General features: G+C 34.8%; 1 protein-coding gene across 1 annotated transcript in view; it reads left to right on the top strand.

The window, feature by feature from the left end:
- The first annotated feature begins 18,254 nt into the window (after window positions 1-18,254).
- Window positions 18,255-22,270, top strand: part of LOC147066252 (T-box protein H15-like) — a 155,060-nt gene continuing 151,044 nt past the window's right edge. Inside the window, exon 1 of the mRNA XM_085955742.1 lies at window positions 18,255-18,342. Within this exon, the coding sequence (XP_085811868.1) occupies window positions 18,255-18,342 (88 nt within the window). The remainder of the gene's footprint in view (window positions 18,343-22,270) is intronic.

The raw sequence follows: 22,270 nt of genomic DNA, 5'->3' as shown, positions 1-22,270 counted from the left end.
TACCCATTTAATGCAAGTTTCGTTGACGATATCAATGAATAATATGTACAAATTGGAAAGCGGTCACATTAGACATGAGCGGTTGGAGAGATTGTTGAAGGAAACCTGATGATATGACGTGGTCTTAATGATAACGATGATGCAATCGTTATTTGCATTTATATTTTTATAATACCTAGTTACATAATATCATGTTATTAAAAGGTGTAGGTACGCTAGAGTGGAAATGATTGCAAAGCACTGAAAGCAACATCGCAACAATTTCTACACTTTGAGAGCGCCATAAACTGAAAGCTACACCTGAAATTTCCACTGAAATGCACAATACTTACATTCAAGTGGGTAGTCCTCCAGCGTAATATGTGAAATGTAAGCAATATTATGTATGAAACAAGGAATAGTGAAAACGTAGAATGCAAATTCTCCCGTTACTTTAGCGGGATGCTGAAAAACATACAGCCTCCCATCTCCCATGTTGTGAACGTACATTGGATACATGCTCTCACGTTATTTTTCTTTCTTTTGACGCAGTAATTTAGTTGTGTTGCCTACTACCTACTAAATGTATATAAGTAGATATGTGAACGCGTTGATGAACGACCATTATACAATTTTAGTTAACAATAAATCATAGACTAATCTGGTTAAACTCTAAATTGAACGTAAACAATTTATGTGACTATCTATTTACTGCTGTTTTTTTATTAAATTTCAAATGCATTATTTTTAATATACGAATAGGTACCGTAGGTAGGAAGACACTTACCTATATTTTTCTGAATATTATAAATAATGGAAAGGGGCAACATTAATAGATATTAGATACTGAGGGACTTCACCTCGTCTGTTATGTGCACTAGGTGCGTACGACATACTTTATGTAAGTAGGTAGGTAATACATATTTTAAACACATTTACCTCGAATCGATGTAGGTTCTTAGACTTTTTCATGCTCTGAAAGTTAGGTTAGGTTAGGTGTAGTTGACCAAAACTTCATATTTTCTAAAATTCGAAGCTTAGTATTCGATTGTCAAATAAATTTACTGAATATTTTGATATCGATTTTAAGCCTATGACGTCACAGGATTCTAGCTATTATTTACTCACCCCCATCGTAACATTTTGTCACATAACCTTTTACCACCCTGTCTATTAACATTTTCGTTTGTCACATTTTCGACATTTTGACACCCCCCCCCTAAATGTTAAAAAATGTTTTTTTTTATATAAACCCCACCCCCGATCCTCAATATTGTATTTTCAGATCCTTTAAAATTTTTGTTTACTTTGTGACGTCACATTTTCTCTGATCCTCCCCCCACCCCCTTCGTCACAAATCATCACATTATATCAGACCCCCCCCCTAGAGTGTGAAGTCATATGGACGGTCCCTTACTAAGAAAATAAATAATATTTTTATATTTAATTATAATAGGTATTATAATAACTAACTGTTATCTACCGAGACCGAGCCACTAAAATATTTGGTTAATCTTGTAAAAAAAATGGTACTTAAGTACCTAATAAATTATGCTTTTTCTGAGAAAATTGGAGAGATATTTATTATTTTTTTACGATCCGCGAAGAGTCCTGGTTAGTGCTTGGATATTTTAAAGAGGACACTACTTTAAGCACAGTGATTCGCTTAACCGCTTAACGGATATTAAATAGGTAGGTATTATGGTGTCACTAGGTACCTACCTACGTACCTCACAAAAATAGTAATGTAAGTAGGTAAGTACCATATTATATAGGCTTATATTATCAGAATCTGTAGGTACCTAAGTGAGGTAAGTAAGTCGGTGTATGTAGTGGTGTAGTAATAAGAACTGAAACCGCAACCGGAACCGAACCTTTAAAAATTTGGGAATCTAATAGCCCTGGTTCCAATGTGCCTATGTTGAGTATTCACTAATTATTTATTTCTTGCATGATGGTACATATTGGAACATATCAGCATCAATGATGTTAGTAATATTTTAAACCTCGTTTGTAATTAGTACGTAGGTGGATTAGATAGTAGGTAACCAAAGATACCTAAACCAAGGTAAGACACTTTTTAGATAGGTACTTACATACCTACTGATTTAAAACATGCGACCAAGTGAAGATATATTTTTTGATGATCATAAATCATTTTTATTCTCACGTTTTGGTAGTAGACAGCCACGAGAAGAATAATAATTTTCCTAAACAGGCAATTAGCAAATGGAAAACCATCTCTCGCGAAGAGAAAAATTGATAACACCAGTGTACAATTTCGAGCAGGTACCGGGTACTACGTATGGAAATATTTTCGTAATACAAATTGTATTTATGTGTGTGGGGAGATGTGGCTGTGGGGGGCGGCGGGTGAAATATTAGGGCGGGGGCTCCGCCGCGACACCTCGCGAGGCGCCTAGGCGAGAAATGTCAGCAATAAAATTCACATTTCTGTTCCCGAGGCCATTCTGGCAAATTGAAAAATATCCGCCGTGGGGCCCGCATCGCGTCATAACCAACACCACTTATAACTACCCGCCTATCGTATAACGTGAAGATAGGTGTAAGAAGGATACATCGCTAATATGGAAAGCTGGCACTGGACTTACGCACCTACGTATAAAGGTACAGCAACATTTTCTTAATCAAAAAAATCATCGTTTCTGTGATTGGCAACATTGATTCAACATTGGTAATGAATATTATGTACGAACCTATGTTATCTTAACAAAAACATAATCATTTTTCCATTGTTGAGCGTTTCAATAAAAAAATACTTACTAAATAAAAGAATTATTCTTTCTAAGAAAAAAATTGTATCTCAGAATAACTATTAGGTACCTATCTACTACATTTTAATAATAATACTTAGGGTGAAAAAAATATTCTCGTTTACATTCGGATACATTTCCAAAAGTAGTACATATATTCTTAAGGGCGCCAAGGGCGGACATGCTCAGCGTAGGCCAAAATGGAGCTTTTATTGTATTTTCAAAGCATGATCCTGGACATTCCTTAAACGTTGTAGATAATTTATGGATATAATTTTGAAGCCTTATTATCCTTTATATTTATTTTAAGTATTTGAGGAATGCATAAAGTATTTTTCTTACATAAAATAGTATTCTTTTAAACCTCTCGCTCTAATGTTTTAGAATATAGTCATATTTCAGTACATGCATGTGCAGTGGTGTTAAGATTTTTATACATGTATTAATTTTTAAACGCATTTATAAAACCATTAGTATAATTTATGTTGACATTATTATAATGAAATATTTACGATAAAAAATTATATTGATAATCTCTGTGATCCCAAATTTGACAAGAATTAGGCATTTTATTATTCAAAAAATGGGCAAGATTACACATTTGAAGATAATTATAAGGATACTAATTATAAGCTATGTCTTTGACCTTTCAAGTGTGATAAACATCGTACGAATAATGATTGCTTTATAATAATTATTGACCTAAGAATAAGGTAGTGTTTTTTTGAAATACGCCATTTCTTTTGGCATATCCCAGTGGCTAAGATACAACATACGGCCGTAGCCATAAATTGACACAGGTTCAAACACGCGAGTTAACATGATCTCAAATCTTTTTAAAAATTCGCTCTAAAGAGTTAAAGTGAGGAGTTATCCGCACTTCACCCTATCTATCACTCAGCATTACGTACCTAATATGAATAATTGGATTGTTTTGATCATAATATGCAATAGGTACCTATATTTATATTATGGCCCCACGATAGCCTAGCGGCTTACGCATCGGCTTATAATGTCGTAGATCCCAGGCTTGAATCATGCGTCTGGCAAAATACATACTATTGTTTTTCAATTTGTGTTTGGAGTCAAGTATGGACCCAATAAGTTGCGCAATTGGCTAACATCGATTTTTTCGTAAAAATAAAAAAATGTTAATACAAACCTTCACTATGTGGAAGCCCATATGATATTATCAGGATCGGACAAAATCAAAAAAAATATATTTAGATATTCGATATGTGTACTTACAATAAATTATACTCTCATATATCTAATCTATTTATTAGTATGAAACTGTATTTTAAATTTTAACTATTGACGACACTAACATCAAGCCCTGTTCTGCACCACAACTGCCCTATAAATACTTTGCGCCCTTTCGTTATTGAGAAAATATAGATGAAGGTATAGCCTACAGTGGCGAAGGGTGACTTTTTGAAAGAGGTAGGCTGTGGTAGTAACCATGCATGTCAGATATATTTGCGGGAAATAAGAAGATAACCCAATATGAATAGGTACGCTAAAACGTAGAAATTTCAAAAGCTTAATTGGTTTGTTATAATTAGTTCATAAAACTAAGCAATTAGCTTGAATTACTTATGTATTTTCCTAAACATTTATAAACGTAACATACGCTCAAAATATATTACCTATCATGTATGAAAATATCCGTTGTTGTATATGTATTATGTTCCATAACAATTTATAATTTAACCCGTAAAACTAGACATTTTAAAATACTTCTATATTTAAAACACAGACTTAGGTAGGTACAATATCAGATATCTAAATTGTCTAACGAGTGAACTAATGAATAAATAAAAATCACGAGATAAATTATTTTATATTTTTATCAATACATATTTATGTGATTTAATGGCATAGAAATTATTTTTTTAAATTATCTTTTTATTAATTATTTTGAATAAATGCGCTCTCGCGACGCAAGCGCTAACGAAACAGCTTGCACATTTGTATGCGGGACGCCAGACATTTTGAAATTATGAGAACAAAACTTCATATTGAAAAACCCGTCGATTAACGCAAAAATAGTCCTATACAATATGTGAAGTGAAACGCGGCGTGTTTTATTTTTTTAAACTTTCAAGAGATGCCATAGATGGTGCTTATTGAAATATGGGAAAAGATCGTAAAATTATGACAATTAAACGATAAATGTCTTTGGGGCATATTGAATATATTATTATTTGTGATTATATAAATAGTTAATATGAAAATAAAACTATTTTTCTTAAGAAGGTAGGCTTTAAATAATCGCCTAGTATGGAGTCTTCGCCACTGATAGCCTATATACTATTATTTTACATCATAACGAATGAAACAATTCATACTTATAATTAAAACATTTTCAAATCAATATGATTTAATAAAATAAGTATCTCTTCAGCTTAGTAATAGGTACTCGTTATTGAAAACACATGGGAGTTTATATAGACAATATTTTTTGTGGATTTAGCAATAATAATTATTGTCATCATAAAAAATTACACCATATTTTGTTACACTTAAAGAATGAGGTTTATAACTCATAAAAGTTTTACTTCTGAATTTTATTTGTGAACATAAAGCCGTGGGAAAATTTCGAAGGCGATAGGTCCTACCGAAAAACACATAAGTAGCTTGGATTAGTCACACAGGTGCGAATATTTTACATTTTACCTCAATAAACTCATTAAAATCACACGATATAAATTTAAAATTTAATCTTTTACTCGATCGTGATTCAGAACGGCAAGAGAAAAGTTGTTCGACGTAACGGTAACAACCCAAGTCAACATTGATCTATTCAATCTACTTACATACATCTTGCGTCTGGAAAAGCGGGTATGATTAACATCTTCTCAGTAGAAATGTAGCTTGAATATGAAAAACCGAAGACTGATTGCTTACAAGATATTTGAAGAGTGGTAGAATACCTGTATTTTATAGTCTCTTCGCATGATTGCTTGATATTTGCGTATTTTCTTTATATACTCAGTACAAATTTTATTAAACTCATGATACCTAGATACCTAAGTAGCAATGGCGAAGAGTGCCTGTTGAAGGTTAGTATGACTGAAAGAAAGCCCTAGGACAGTCATATTTACTGACCTTGAATTTGAGTTTTGTTCATATTCCGTATTTTACCGAAGAAAAAATATTACTTATATTAAATTTGACCTTTTTATAATCCTATAAGTAGGTATATTTCACGAAAAAAGAGAACAGGTACTAAGATAGATATAAAAAATAAGTACCTAATGCTCAACTGTGATTCGAACTTGTGTTAGAACAATTCTACTGTGTCGGTAGCTTTATTGAAGGGACGATAAAATTATTGACTATATTATATAGGTAAATAAGTATACAAAAATACATCACTGTAAACATCTCAAGCTTTTATACCTATAATCTGAGGTTGTGTCATTATGTGCGAGTGTTTTTTACAATAAGTGTATGATCGTTTGTATGTGTTGTATGCGTGAAATGTACCAAATTAGTTGAAGCGTTTGTTAGACTGTGTTTGTGTTATAGTTCGTAATGTATTTATTAGCGGAATTGCTGCGTGCCGTCAGGTTGACCAAGTTGACAATCAATTTATAATACCTTCATAACTACAGTCATAATATGTCAGTGGGAAATTATATTTTTTTATAGAATATAAAATAACAAAGTTATTATTTAAATAAGTATGTTAAAAGGCAATTGAAAATTATTATTAGCGCAGGAAGGGGGTGGGGTTCAAAAAATATATCAGGTGCCATTGACTCTCGCATATAACCGCGGGTCCCCGCACTTTTCCAGATACATTCCCTATGTCCAGACACTGCGTGCTTTGAGTATAGCGATGAAAAACTGACCTGTAGCTATAACTATGGGTGCTCACATATGAGTTAATATGACCTGTTTTATTCACAAGTGGTCCTGGAATGCGAATTGGATCGTCAGAGTCCGTTTGTATCTTGTCGTTTAGACACACCGCGTCTAAATATTAAATCAAATATTGGATGCCTCAGATAGTTGCAGCAATTCATGAATGTCACGGATCATCTACTGAAACTGACATGTGCCGAGTGAAAAGGCTAACCTGTTGAGAAGGCTATTCGATAACCAAATCATCCGGATCACGATCCTCAGTTATGAGGTCCTGGCGGAGAAGACGTAATATTCCATTCATGTAAATTATTTGTATTTTTTTGTTTCTGGAGGCGGGGGGGTCCGAACCATAAAGGGGGAAACCCATTGTGTACACGCCAGACACTAAGGTGCCTACCAATATGTACCTATGTATAAGTAGGTATGCATAAGAATATTACCATAACCCATTTGATGTAGGTATTAGGGTACCTACATTTTTTTAAATCCCGCTGGAATTTGTAAACAACACCACATCTCATACATAATTTACTCAATCTTTGTCGTTGCGCTGTGCATTTTTTCCAATTTATTACACGTAACTCCAGTTTTCCCTACACAGGGGTGATGTGTACTTATCCTCTCACCCCTGCTCTGCGGTGTGTCGTGGTAATTTCATATATTAACCATCCTCCAGAGAGGAGTGCTGCCAACCCTCCCTATTTAAAAACAAAAGAATACGGCAAAGACACGGTAAAAATATCCTTATGCATTGCAGCAAGAAATACCTACCTGTAACATAGATTATATACCTGTAATAATGATTGTTTCAGGTTAATCTGAAGCCTAATTCAGGCAATAACAATATACCTAGATGAATATTGTTTTACATCCGCGTCGGACAGCAAAAATCCAAACTAATTGCATCAATACATAGGTATGTAGGTAGGTACCTACCTACCTACTTATATTATATTCGGATACGATATAATATTATTATCTACTTTCGAATAGTTTGTAGATATGGTAATGTTCATTGGACCGATCTTGAATCAATGTAGGTATCTTTATATGATGATACCTATGTAATGAAAATCTTCAACACCTTTCAACACCCCTGCCCAAATAATTAGTGGAAATATGAAAGATAGGTATCAAATCAAAGTCTAAATACCTAGCCACCTAATTATTTTATTGTCATCATAATATCATCATGATCAGTGCTTTGAAGCCGGATTCGGTTTATTTTTTAACGGCCAGCCCGTAAAACGCAAGAAATACCTATAACTAAAGCGCGCCGAGTGTCCTAAAATATTAGACACCAATACAGAATGCGCATTTCGTTTACGTGACAGACATAATATTAAAACATATTTTAGTTTTGAACATACATAATTTTGAAAAACACTTCTGAGAAAATATAGGTATTAGGTACCTATATGTAACCAATAGAAAAAATCTTTTTGAAAAAAGTAAGACACCCGGCAGGAATAAAACCTGCATCTCTTGGGCTTACGTCCCGTTCTCGCATTGTCCACTATGCTACTAGCTGACATATCTACTAATTACGACAAATTTTCACTATTGGCCCTTTATAATACCTGCTCATTAGCGCTCTTCGAAATCAAGCTACTATTGGCAATCGGTTATTGTTTATTAAATCAAAGTGGGTAAGTACCTACCTACCTACTATTTTAATTACTTACCAGGGAACTCAGAAATACTATCTAACAAATTATCTATTAATTGTTATGTGTTACTAACCGACGTCACGGATCTCTCCAATTGGAGAGTAGACAATGCGCGGACAGGGCGTAAATCTAAGAGATGCAGGTTCGATTCCTGCTGGGTGTCTTACTTTTTTCAAAAAGATTTTTTCTATTGGTTATACCTAATTTTCAAAATTATCTATGTATGTTCAATAATTAGAATGGTAGGTAGGTACATTCTTAATTCTCGTGAATTATTCATTGAATAAAATAAATAGTTAATTAAAAAATATTTTAGTTTATCTGATATATTTCTCCACACACCATAGTTAAGCCTTCTTACAGCCTCACCAAGAATGCAACCCATATCACATATTTTTTTGTTCCCTGGATCTGACGTAAGTATTCGCGAGCACTATGTAGGTAGGACCTATGACGAATTAAGACTATATTGGCTATTTGGCTCCATATCTGCATATTAAATATCGAATCCCTTATTTCGGATTTGGATTGCGACAGGGGTGATACCAAGATGCATCTGGCCGGTGACGATAAACAAAAAACCCACCGACTTTCCTATTTTTCAAATCGCCTTGAATTATTATGGTCACACAAAACGTCATAGATTCAGTCCACGAGTAGGTATTGTATTTTGTCTTCGTCTGTCGACGTACCTACGTCTTAATTACATAATATTTATAATAATAATATGTGAATGTGAAAATAATATAGGCATGTACCTAATAACTAGGTAGGTACGTCCTACACAATGTTCAGAGAGCGTCAACCTCAACTACTTATCATTTTTAATTTATTAGATTACAACAGTTCCAGCATGTCGTCATCTATGTATGCGTTGGGTTCCGGTGGTTATTTTATTACAACAAAATATTTTTTTCCTCAAAAATCTCATAAAAAGTAATACCTACCTACTGCCGAAACGCTTCGCGTAAGCTACTTATCAAAACAAATCACGAGAGTTGATTGATGACTAGGTATAGACTAAATTAATTTATCATCGGTGGTTTGTTAGTAAATTTTGTTAACGATATTATATAAAACATTTAGGTTACTAGTAGAAATATATACCTATACTTACTATACATAGGTACTAGGAATAATAACACTTTTTCTCTCTCTGGCATGCGCCAATATACCTACAATACGGGTTGCTCTCATGATGCAGTGCGCAAGGCGCTGGACTTCCATCCGAGAGCTCCGGATTCCGGTGAGGACACAATATATTTATGTGATTTTATCAAAGCCTGGGTGTATGTGATTGTTCAAAATTACTAACAAACCACCTTGTACGAAAAAGCAAGGGTATGGTTAATAAAAAAATAGACAATACGAGAACTTTGTTGGGTTATATGTCACCCGTGGCGCTCATATTCTGAAACGGACCCTTCTGGCCCTCTTACACATTGCAAGGGCTAAAGACAGTACCTACCTAGGTATGAAGTGACCAAGTGGTGTTTGAGGTAAAATTAAGAGTAGGTATTTTAAGCGATTTTTTGTATTTTTGAATAAATCCATTTGATTTATGGAGTTGTTCAGTGTCAACACACAATAATCAGAAATTTCATCGCGCAACCACAGTTTCAAATAAAATAGTGACGCAGGCGACTTTTGTTTAACTACTAGAGAAAATTTGTGATGTGCGTTTATCGCACTTATGTAGTCGATCTGTCACGGCGGACCCCCAAGCTAGAACCTGTCAGTCCCATCCCCTCTTGTGGGCAGCCATAATGTCACCTGTCAACATAATACCTAACGATAAAGAAAAATTAAGATTTTTTTTAACCATAATTTCTTTCTTATTTCTCCAAAGTATCTAGGTACTTACGGCGCTTATCACCTATGTCCATACAAGATATTATTAACAATAACAGACATGAGAGTTTGATAGTAGTTAGGTATTTAAAGGAAATTGCTTTGTAGATACCTACTGTATTTCAGATTTCTGTAAAGGAAAACGTTAATTAACAACCGCACAGTATCAAGTCCTCGCCACTGCTATTTACCTAACTACTTATCCTTGACACCATTGACCACAGGTCGCAAGTAGTTACCTAAGTATCTAGTAATGTAAATATTTTTATTTGGTAGAAAATTAGTTTTACACGATAAAAAAATGTTGAATGGCATCCTTCACCCTTTGCGAGTTTTGGTGTCTTAAAAATGCAACCGGGGAGGTCTAATGTAACATGAGAATCTGAGGAACACTTCTCGCTCGATATGTTCCAGGTGACGAAACTAACATTCTTATATAATAAATCATTTTGTTTCTAGTTTTGCATTCGGTTTCATCTTGTTAATTAACGATGTCTCAACTATATAAGCATCTGCCGGCCAAGATATATAAAAAAATCCTGCAAGTACCTAAGTAGGTACATATTATGGAACCTACAATATATTGTGTGTGGTAACCTAGTTGTAGGTACACTTGTAATAATATGTGATTGCAATAGCTTATTTTCATATTAAGAGGATACTTCAATGAAACGGCAAATAATTTTCAGCAATAAGTGGGACGTAATTTCGCACGCGTTGCCAATCGGAGAGCGATAGTAGACCTGTGAGCACGTCAATTTGTTTTGTGATGGCGTCGTAGTAATTAATTCTTAAATCGTGTCAAGATGACTAAAAAACCTTACGTATTTACTCGAAAAACAAAACATGTCATTGAATATATTATTATTACCTACTTAAATAACAATAAACATAACATTAAATGGACGCATGTTGAATTTTTATGACAAATTATGTTTTGTTCGTCACGCGTCGTTTGCACAATCTTCGCGTCGCGTAGTCACGATCTTTTTAGTAAATTAGGTACCTTACCTGTAGGGCAGTTGTAAAACCTTCGTTGGTCTCAAGCACTTGTTTTTTAGAGGCCTCAATCTGAATTAAATTGAGCACATGGATCTCTGCAGTGTAATTGTCATATGTAGTTATTAACATATTTTTTTACGAAGAATACCTACATAGTGGTTAGCCAATCGCCTAACCCATCGGGTCGTTGCATTGGATGAAATACACGTTTAAAAATCAACATGAGTCGCCGGTTTAAACCTGCGACCCATGCTTCATATTTATACAAAGCTGGACGGTTTACCAACTAGGTTAGCGTGGGTGCAATTGCATATTTTCATGTAGCAATTATAGCATCTCAGTTATAACAAAAACTGTGCCTGCTTAGTTACAGGTGCGCACACGGAAAAATTGCTGGGGGATTCATTTTGGAAAAAAATCCATATTTTTTATTATTGATTCTTTAGATGCGGGAGAGGAAGGGGTTAAGAAAACCTAGCAGGTCCAACTGACATCCAAATTTACTCTACCTACCTATTGCATATACTAGTGGCGAAGGGTGGAGGTAGGCTGTTAAGATCTGCCATGAATAGTGTACACTAAACTTTGTCAGTTATTCGCATTTGTTTTCATTGAATTAAGACTACAATTTACAGATGGTGTTAGTTAGTTTTTAAAATTCAATGAAATCCTACGGAAACCAAGCCATGATAGATATTAATCAAAAAATACTCATCTATCTATAAAATATCTAAAATTATGCAATTCAATCATACATAACTTTTGATATTTCATGGGTAGAATGATATTTTGTAGGTATCTATTATAGTTTGGTTGCAGGGCTTTATCAATTAAAAAAATGAACCTACAATATGTTTAATAGGTATGTCTTAATCCAACGAAGTGTGAATGAAAAAGTGTGCACAATTTTGTTGTAGGTATTGCTCAAAGTATACCAAAACTATTATGGTTTGGCTTAGGCAAGGCTTGATTGGTTTTTGAAAACTAACCAACACCATCTGTAAATTGTAGTCTTAGTTCAATAATAACAAATAAGTGCGTATGGCTAACAAAGTTTAATGTGCACTATTTATGGCGGATCTCAACAGCCTACCCCACAGAACAGATAATAAATAGAATACTGATAGGCTATATTCAATACGCCGCATGTTGATGCAGGCTTTTTGAATGTGTGAGTGTCCTACGAAAATGAAGCACGCATTATGCACATGCAATAGTGTGTGTAATACACCAACATTAAATGAGCGTAAATGCATAAACCGAGAGCAGATTTCAGTATTTGATGTACAGCATATTCTTGACACGTGTGTAAGTTTAACCCGGGTCCTTACTCGAGTCGGTTACCTGCTATCGCCTTACCCGTAAGATGTTTCAGTTCCCATTATTTCTGAGTTCCCTGGCCTACCCCCACTGTTCGCTACTGGCATATACCTAGCTTCTAGTAGCTTCAATCGCGGATATTTTATATATTTTCAAGATACATTCCCCACACACAGACACTCCGTACAATATTTGGTCTGCAGGATAACGAAGGGTGTTCATATTACAAGGTAGGTAGGTACCTATTGTGATTTGTGACCCGTCGTATCCACAAGTGGTAATTCAATGCGCGTCGCTTAACGGCTATAATTATCGGGATCGTTAGTGTCCGTTAGTGTCATCCGTGCTGTCTTGTCTTTTAGACATGCCTAGGGTTATAATAATGCTTTAGTTGTTAGTGAAACTGTTATTTTTTTTAACATGCCTTCCAAATATTGCTGAGAATAATTTAGACGTATTTATTTCTTAAGTAGGTACCTATCTACATATACCCAATCTAAAATAGGTAATAATTTATAAATTTAAATATTGTAAATAATTCCAAATTACGCAGGCTTTGTAGAAAGCTGTCGTTTCCAGACATATTGGTGTCAACATTTTATGGGATAAAATATTTATCATACCTACTCATTTATTGTGGTTACCGATCAAGAATCTAAATTGCTATTTCTCATACACCTAAACGTTGCCCCATAAATTCATACCAAGCGATAACATAAATTTACCGTCACATTAAAAAGACGAATCATTCACACTGATTTACGAAAGTGGCAGTAGATATTATATTATGTAGATGCCTACTTTATAATTTTCATTCTTAACACAAATTGATTGCCTAATACAATAATAACTAGTTAAATCCCAGTATTAGGTGGCTGGTTACCTTTACTTCTGATTACATTGTCAATAGGAAACGTTGAATGTAGAACGTACCTATGTCCTATAGGTAGGAAGATCGGTAGGTATTAGAATATTAATGTCTTTTAATATTAATTTCCTTTTTTGTCTGTCTGACCTGCCTGAATTGCATGCCTATAATCATAAAACTATGCATGTGCAATGTAAACTAGGAGAATTTATTAGGGCTATAGGTACTTTAGTTGATGCATGGTCTAAAAAGATCGTGGCTAGGCGATGCGCGGATTGTGCAAATGACGCGTGCCGAACGAAATATAATTTGTCATAAAAATCCAACATGCGTCCATTTAGGTAATGTTATATTACTAATAATAATAGTAGGTAGGTATATTCATTGACATGTTTTCTTTTTTAAGTAACACGTAAAGTTTTTAGTCATCTTTACTTTAAGAATATTTTCATCCGACGCCATACAAAACAAATCGACGTGCAGACACCTCGACTGTCGGTTTCCAATTGGGGACTAGTGAGAAATTTCATCGCACCTACTGTTGAAAATTATTTGCCGTTTCACTGAAAAATAATATTTACGTCGAATCTCGATTATCGCAGCCTTTCCAAATATTAACAGGAACACAAAAACTATAAGTATTTAAAGCAAATAGGTACGCCGATGACGTCACAAATAAATATTCAAAATTGTAAGGGTGGGAGAGGATTGTTCATTCTAAAAGTATTTTCTACTGGTTTAGTTTACATACCTAGGTAGGTAGGTACCTACATATAAAATAAATTTTATCTTTCACGCGTTATGCAAGCCTCAATAGCTCGGTGGTTAAGAAGACTGTCAAATGAGTCATGGCGTGAGCCAAGGATGGATCCTGCGAATGGTATTTTTTTAGCAAAGGTAGGTACCTACATAGGCATGTATCTACATAGGTATGTACCTATCTATAAGTAGATATTTTAAAAACAGTGAAATGTAGGTACCTAATAATTTTATGTTTAGTAAATCCTACCTACTTGTAAGACAAGTAAACTGTAGGTAGGTACCTACAACATAGCCTACCTCCTTCCATCAGGCACGCTTCGCCACTGATGTAGGTACCTACGTTATATTATGTAGGTACCTACCTACGTACCGAAGCGCGTGCAAATAGTCCCGATAGGTAATTATTAAAGTAGGTAGATGCCTATAGATACTTATACTTATAAGTGCCTACTAGGTAGGTATATAGATTAAGTAGGTAGGCCGTGGCCCCCATAAGGAGGGGGGGCTAACAGGGATCTAGCCTAGGGGCCCGGATTCAGAGGGGCCCGGTGTGGCGGGTCGACCACCTAATTGAGATAAACACTCATCTTAAATATGCCCTAATAGTAAAAAAAGTCGCCTGCCGCTCTATTTTACTTCGGGGTTATTACCATTTTAAAATATATATATGGTTGTGCGATGTAATTTTTGGTTATTGTGAGTTGAGACTCGACAACTCCATAATTAGATGTGTTAAAAATCGCTAAAAATACACTGAATTTTTATTGACCTCGAACACCATTTAGAAAACGCCACTGTAGAGCGTCAGACTGCCTTTAACCTTCGTGATAGGTAAGGGGGCCCACTTCAGGATGTACGGGCCATGAGGTACGTACATATACTTACCTACCTATGCCTAAGTTCTAACGTAATTTTAATTATTACGTAGGTCTATAAATAAAGTGTTTTTGCCCACGATTAGGTGGTAGGGGTAGGTACCTACTAGCCAATTTGAATTAAAGGCTCACTATTTTAGACACACAATGACAACGCGTTTAAGCTCACAACGGCAATAAACATTTTTTTTTATTATTTTGATAGCGTTAAAAATAATTGTATTATCTACCAAAATGTTTCATTGTGCCAACGGTAGATACCTACCTACCTTATTATTTATGTAGTGGGGCAGAAGTCATCAACATTTTTGGAACTTTAATAAGCAATTAACAATTTTAAACAAATTTAACAATTACTGAACTCCGTAGGTGCCTATATACCTAAACCTCTATTTTTTTTAAATAACCATTTTAGGTTTCAATTAGGTAAGTAAGTATTATATTCTAATAATGAGAAATGCGTGAAAGGCGATATGTATAGCAAGGTAGGGATCAATTAATACCTACGACATATTCTATTTATTTTTTAGAAGATACCTAAGTAGGTAGGTACATAATAAGGTAGCGCCCGTGGTGGCGAAGTGGTAGCGTATCCGCTTGGCAAGTCAAGTGTCTTAGGTTCGAATCCCGGGTCGGGCACATGTTGTTCTTTACGAAACTCTTCGTGAGGCACCCAATTATTCAGTCAACATCCACACCGAATTGTAGTCTTTCGAGTTTAGTAGTCAGGTACCTACCTACTGACATTTTTATATTTAGGTATCGTGTTTTTATCTTTTGGTAGGTAGGTATTTATTGCAAGTTATAACATTTTCTTTATAAATCTACCTACCTAATTCATGTTCACTGCTACTAAAATAGATATTTCGATATCTATGAAGTACCAATATCTCCCAACGATGATTTCAACGATAATTATACACATTGTGTGAACATTATGTCCTAGCTTTATTATAATAACCGATATTTAACTGGATATCTACCTATTTAAGTAGGTAGTTCCCTAAGTAGAGGAAATTTAATTGAGAAATATGTTTAAAGTAGGTTCCTAGTTATAAAAAAAGGAACACGAAAATAAATTCTTATTTCGAAAACGGTAGCACAGTTGAACACTTCTGTCGATCAACTGTGTTTAGTTTCTATTCCATTCTCATTCGTTTGCTTCTGACCATACCGAGACCACACACAATCGAAACACTCATCATACCTAACAACATACCAACAAAAAACATACGTCTACCAACTAACTACCGCCACTGTCAATAACAAAAATGATAATACACACCTCCCTGTCTCATTCTTTCAGACGGCAACCAACGCTGAGAGTGCCATTCTTTCTCTTTCTGGTAGCTGCATCAAAGTCGCGACTGACGTTGCGTTTGTATGAGATATTTTGGCCACGCCTTTTGATCGTCTCCCCTTACGTCTCTCCCTGGTTACAACTCGCTGGACGGGAAGCATGTTGGCGGGATGCACTGGCGACAGATTCGCGGCGTTCCATTTTCAAATAGAACCTGTCATCTCTTTCGCGGGCTGTGCGTGCTCCAAATTCGAAAGTTGATAACATCTAAGTGTCGTTATGATTAAAATATCGAATAAACATTATGTTTATCATTTGACTGAACACATTCAATTCTCATATATTATTATATGCTAAGTAGGTAAGTATAAGTAAGTGTTTAGTTGGAATTTTAATTGTTAAAATTAAAATCAGAGAAGAAAAAATCTCGCCAATCTTAAAAAGACCATGAAAATGTAATGGTGCTTATTCCTAATTTAATAGATAGGTTCTATCTACCTATGACTATGTAGGTATTACTTATTCAATTTTCAATGTAATTTTGAATATCATGTTAGTCATATTGTGTCTACAGCACAAGAAGATTAAATAGTGCAATTTTGCAATACGACTAATTGCATATTTTTACCTAATGACTTTCTTGTGTAATTAACATTTTTTGTTGGAGCCTAATAATTGCCAAACCCCCAAATGGTAGAATGGGCATTCAGTCATTACGCTTTGTAAAAAATAATAAAGCATATTTCGCAATGCAACCATTAGCGATGTTAATTACAACTCCCTCCCATAAATTTCCCCAAATTGAAGCGATTACAGCTCCGCGAAGGCGTCGGCAGTTTCGAGTTGTTGCAAGCGACCCGCTGTGGCCGGCTCTGACTAGGACTCCGCCCCCTCGCGCGCCCGTCCCCCCGCGAGCGAGCGCCTGCTCATTCAGTACGCTACAAGACGTCAAACTAACAACCACCGGCTCCGCGTTTTTTTGCCTACACGCATTAACGAACAGACATTTTTCATTATTAATTGTCGTGATATAAGTGAACAGGCATCATTTAGTGTGAATTATCGAACGTCAATTATTCAAAAATAGAGTGTTCTTTATTTGAATTATAGGCAACACACGAATACATCGCTTAAAATTGTGATCTTGTTGACGATATACCTAGCCACCTACATAAATAACTAATCCCTACTTAATTTGTGTTTTGTATCTACAAAAAAAAAGTAAACAATATTGACTATTATTGTCATAAATTTAATTTATTAATTATTATTGTTTATATTAAAGTGATATTTATAAATTAATAGTGTGATAAAACAATCCTGTCATAAAATAAATAAAATATTCTTCTTAAATAATCATTTAAAAATATTTCCAAGAACATACCACTTTCGTAAAATAGTAAATAACTAAATGTCAAGACATTTTATAACGTGAGTGTTTAAAATATCAAGTGACTGTTCAAGAAAATTTCTCCACCATTTTTCATTCGTGGGAATTCATGAAAACAAAATATTAGCGCCCGTCGCTTGTTCGGCGCCGTTGTGTCTAGCGTTAATTTTTATACCTAAGTAAATAAACTGAGGAACGATATTAATTTTGAATAACATTGAAACGAATATAATTTTTATTAGTTTTTGACAACTTACTGTAAGTGTAAGACATCTGATTTGCACAATAAATTGACGTTTCCCAGATTTTAAATTTCGAATACCTACTAAATTGTGAACATTTTTGGACTGTAAGCAGTGAATACTTATTTTAGTTTGTGTTGTCTGGAGTACCTACCCATCCGTTTTAAGGCACAGTTTCTCGTATCAGCTGTGATGTCTTCGGGGATCCGGTCAATCCAGTTGTGACTTTCGGTGATCGAGTCCATCCGGGCGAGGAAGATGCTCCTGGGGACGATGCACGATGAGGGAGGGATGGGACCTGCGGCCGTAAAGGCCAGGGCCACGGATTTCTCCATCGCTGCCATCATGTCGAGGGGTGCTGCACCAACGGCGGGTCGATTTGCTCCGCTCGCTGTACGCAGGCCAATGGACTCGCCTACTCATGATAATTTAGGTATGTGATTTGCCTCTCTTATAGAATTACTTTATATTATTATCCATCAAGTTGTAGATACCCACTGCTAGGTAAGTACCTACTCCTACCTACGTACCTACCTACCTTTTCAACCAATTCGGTTGGTCAAATGGTTTTTGACCTATAACATAACGGGTAGGTACCTTATCTTATTTTAATTGGGTAAGTAGGTAGGTATTTAGGTAGGTACCTACCTACTTATATATTATAGATAGGTAGGTACCTATTTTGGTAGGTACATCAACGAAGAAGTACCTAAGTTGAATGTTTTCAGAGATAGGCAGGTACGCACTAAATTAAATGTCTATTTTAGTTTTGATATAGGTAGGTAAGTAGGTATATATTATACCTAATACCTAAATTTCTGATCACTAAAAATGTTCTCAAATCTGTGATAGCTACTTACCTTCCTAGGTACCTATCTATTACCTACATATCTACTAAAAATAGGTTAGGTATAGGCAAAGGGTAGAGGTAGACTGTGGATATTTGATATAGGTACCTACTCCTATCTACCTACCTAAATAGTGCACATTAAACTTTTTCAGTCATACCTACTTAGGTACCTATTTGTTTTCAAGGAAATAATAAAACGAATTGCAGATAGTACCTACCTATCTACCTATTGGTTAGTTTTTTTTAAATTTTAATTAGGTACCTACCTGTAGGTACTGCCTGAAGCAAACCATAATAGATATTAGATAAAAATATTCTTCTATAGGTAGGTACCTATCTAATTACTTTATAATATTCTTCTTCTTCTTCGATGGCGCTACAGCTCAACTCGAGCCCTGGCCTCCTCCACCGCTGTCCTCCAGCCGGAACGGTCCTCCGCACGTCCTTTCCAGTTCCCGACCTTTAGCAGCTGGTTGGCATTCTTTGCAACACTATCACCCCATCGTGTGCGTGGCACTTTATAATATTATCTAAGTATAAAATATCTAAAATTATTCAATTAAAGAATAAGTAGTAGGTATCTACATAAGTAAGTAAGTAGGACCTAATTATAGATATTTTATAAATAGAAGAATATGTTTTGTCTATTTTGGTCTGGTTAGGCAGAGTTTAATAGAATTTAAGTCGGATCTTAACAACCTACCTCCATCCTTCACCACTGTCTTAGGTAGGTAGGTACATACCTACCTATTGTATCGCAAAATTCTTCTGCGGGACCTATATTTTGATGATGTCGCTAACCATTCTCAAAATGTTGGATGGTGGGTAGGTACTTAACTCCCTACCAATAATTATTTTGATTCCGTCTATTTCATTAAACATAATAACCTTTTATTTGAATGAATTTACCTTATACTTAAGTACCTATATACCTACCTATATTTTAAATTATCATTTGTAAAATTGAATTATACCAAAATGGCTCAATTATAACAATATTGTAGGTTGTACCTAGGTGCCTTCAATAATTATTGATTGCATTGTAAGCTAGATTATTTTTGCTAGACCAGCTGACAGTAGATACCTACCTAAATTTAAATTGAAGGTTAATAATAATATGTATATAGTGTGTAATTAGGTACGTAGGTATTAGGTACCTACTCGGTATTATTACCTACATGTGGGAGTGATGAAGATATCAGCCATGCAATTATTATATGTAGGAATTTACTCATAAAATACTTTTACAAAACGTAGGTAAAAGGGATTAATATCCTAAATCGCTTTATATAGATAGGTACCTACTTATGTAGATACCTTCCTATATTTGGTATGCCCTTACAATCAAAGGTTTCTACATATTATTGCTGGCAGACGGGAAGTAGGTACCTACCTACCTACCTTTTTTATTTATTAAAATTAAAAAGTCCTTACAATCTACCTAACCTACTTTACGGAAACTGGATTAGATATCTACTTACTTAAGTACCTAAAATACCTAAAAAAATATTTCCCATTTTTTTTAATCTAAAAAGAAAAATAATTAAGTAGGTAGCTAAACTACGTTCGTAATAGGTAGAAAGGTACTACGATTAAACAATTCAACAATAAATCGCGTTGATCCAATAAACTTAAAAAACATTTAACACATAATATACTACCTAGGTGCATCCCTTAGTAGGTATTAATCAACGGCGGTTTAACAAATACATACACAGGTTTTCGAAGTGTAAGTAGGTAGCTAAGTAGGATATGTAACTACTACAACAGTACCTACCCAACATTAGGTTTCTATTTAAAAATAGGTAGGTTTTTCTATTATTACTCTTATTGCTATAAAATTATAAATTATATTGCATAATAAAACACATTTTAATTTAACGTAGTTTTTTTAACAAACTATAGGTACCTACCTACTCACTACATATTTACCTAATTGAACAAGTAGGTACCTAAGTCATGATTCATTCGGAATAGAATAATATGCTTAGATATTACAAACCCCAAAACATGACCCCAAATACCTGTAGGTATAAACTTTGTTTTGTATAGGTAGGTACATGCTGGGTTTAATACCTAATATGATTGTCATTAGGTACCTAATAATTTTATTAGTAGATAATATTATGGTAGGTACTTATCCATTAAGATTTCATTCGTAAATATACTTATATCTTATAAACATCTACCAACCTACAATAAATTGGAAAGCAGCAAATAAGGCAAGTAATTTGTTTAGTTCAATCGTCAGATTCGGTCTATCGAACTAAAACACATTGGCAGAGAGAAAACAAATGAGTTTTCGCGTAAACCCGTTACAATCGATCGATCCTGGGAAGCCAGCCACGTTAATTATTCAACGTGTCAGTGTTGAATTTGTGCTGCTAATCCGAGATAAGTCCCGCCTCATATTACCAGATCCGTCGTCTCCTCGCAGCCACCGCCTCCTTGCGAGGGATGAGCAGACTCTCCTTCCTCACCCCGGCCGATGCCTTGGAGGATTTCAGGCTTACCTGTCGCGTAAATAAATACGCTGACATAGGTATTTATGAATTTATTATTATTGCTAGAGACGCGTGATATGCGAAAGATGGATATTATGATACTGGGTGACTGGAATGTAACTTGCACCAGTCCTATTGTATCGATTACAGGTAGAGAAGACAATACAAAAAATAGTTATTACCTAAGCGTCTTTATAAGAAGTAGGTACCTAGTAGAAAGTAAAAAATATGTATTTTAAGGCAGGTACCTATTTACCTCAGGTTTTTGAGCAGTGTGCCAAGCAGTGGTGAACTGGCAAAGTGTGCATGTTGCCGGAAGATAGACTATTGTAGGTAGCCAGGTACAAATTAATAGTCCTAGGACAGATTTATTAACTGGTTTTGAATTGGATTTTTTTTATCTTCAGTATTTTACTGATACAATTATTTAGGTACAGAATATAAAATACATCTTATTATATTTTACTTTTTTTTATAAAATATAAACAGGGTAGGTAGCTACCTACTTACTTATTTCATTTAAAAAGACAATATGTTAAATTGTTATAAGCATGCATTTGTTTAGGTATGTTAGTAGAGGATTCGATAGACTTGAAATACAGTATAAGTATATCTATGTGTATATTAGATGAATCATAAATTCAATAGGTACCTACTTAGAGACGGGTGAGTCTGTTAGTTTTAATTTAGGTAGGTACATTTGAAATGTCCTTTGAATATTTATATTTCTTAAGAAGGAAGACTTTCGCTTAGTATGGAGTCATCGCCACAGTTGCAATGTAAATCTAGCAGATAGTGAGCTCGGATGAGTTGAAGTAACCAAGTGATTGAATTTATTGGAGAGCATAATAATACTAGGTACCTACACTCGAACAAGATCTTCTTGGATACGTGTTAAAACTGTGAACTAACAAGCTCCTCCCATTTTTAACCGCACTTCCATTATAAACTAACAAGCTCTTGCTTGTTTGTGCCTTGTGTCACAGGCTTGTGCCTAAATCTTCTTA

Source organism: Rhyacophila brunnea, unplaced genomic scaffold (assembly GCF_057557595.1).
Source record: "Rhyacophila brunnea isolate RB1 unplaced genomic scaffold, BYU_Rbru_1.0 scaffold_5, whole genome shotgun sequence".
NCBI classification, from domain to species: Eukaryota; Metazoa; Arthropoda; class Insecta; order Trichoptera; family Rhyacophilidae; genus Rhyacophila; species Rhyacophila brunnea.
The sequence above is the reverse complement of the archived record's forward strand: the minus strand, read 5'-3'. Positions and strand labels throughout refer to the sequence as shown.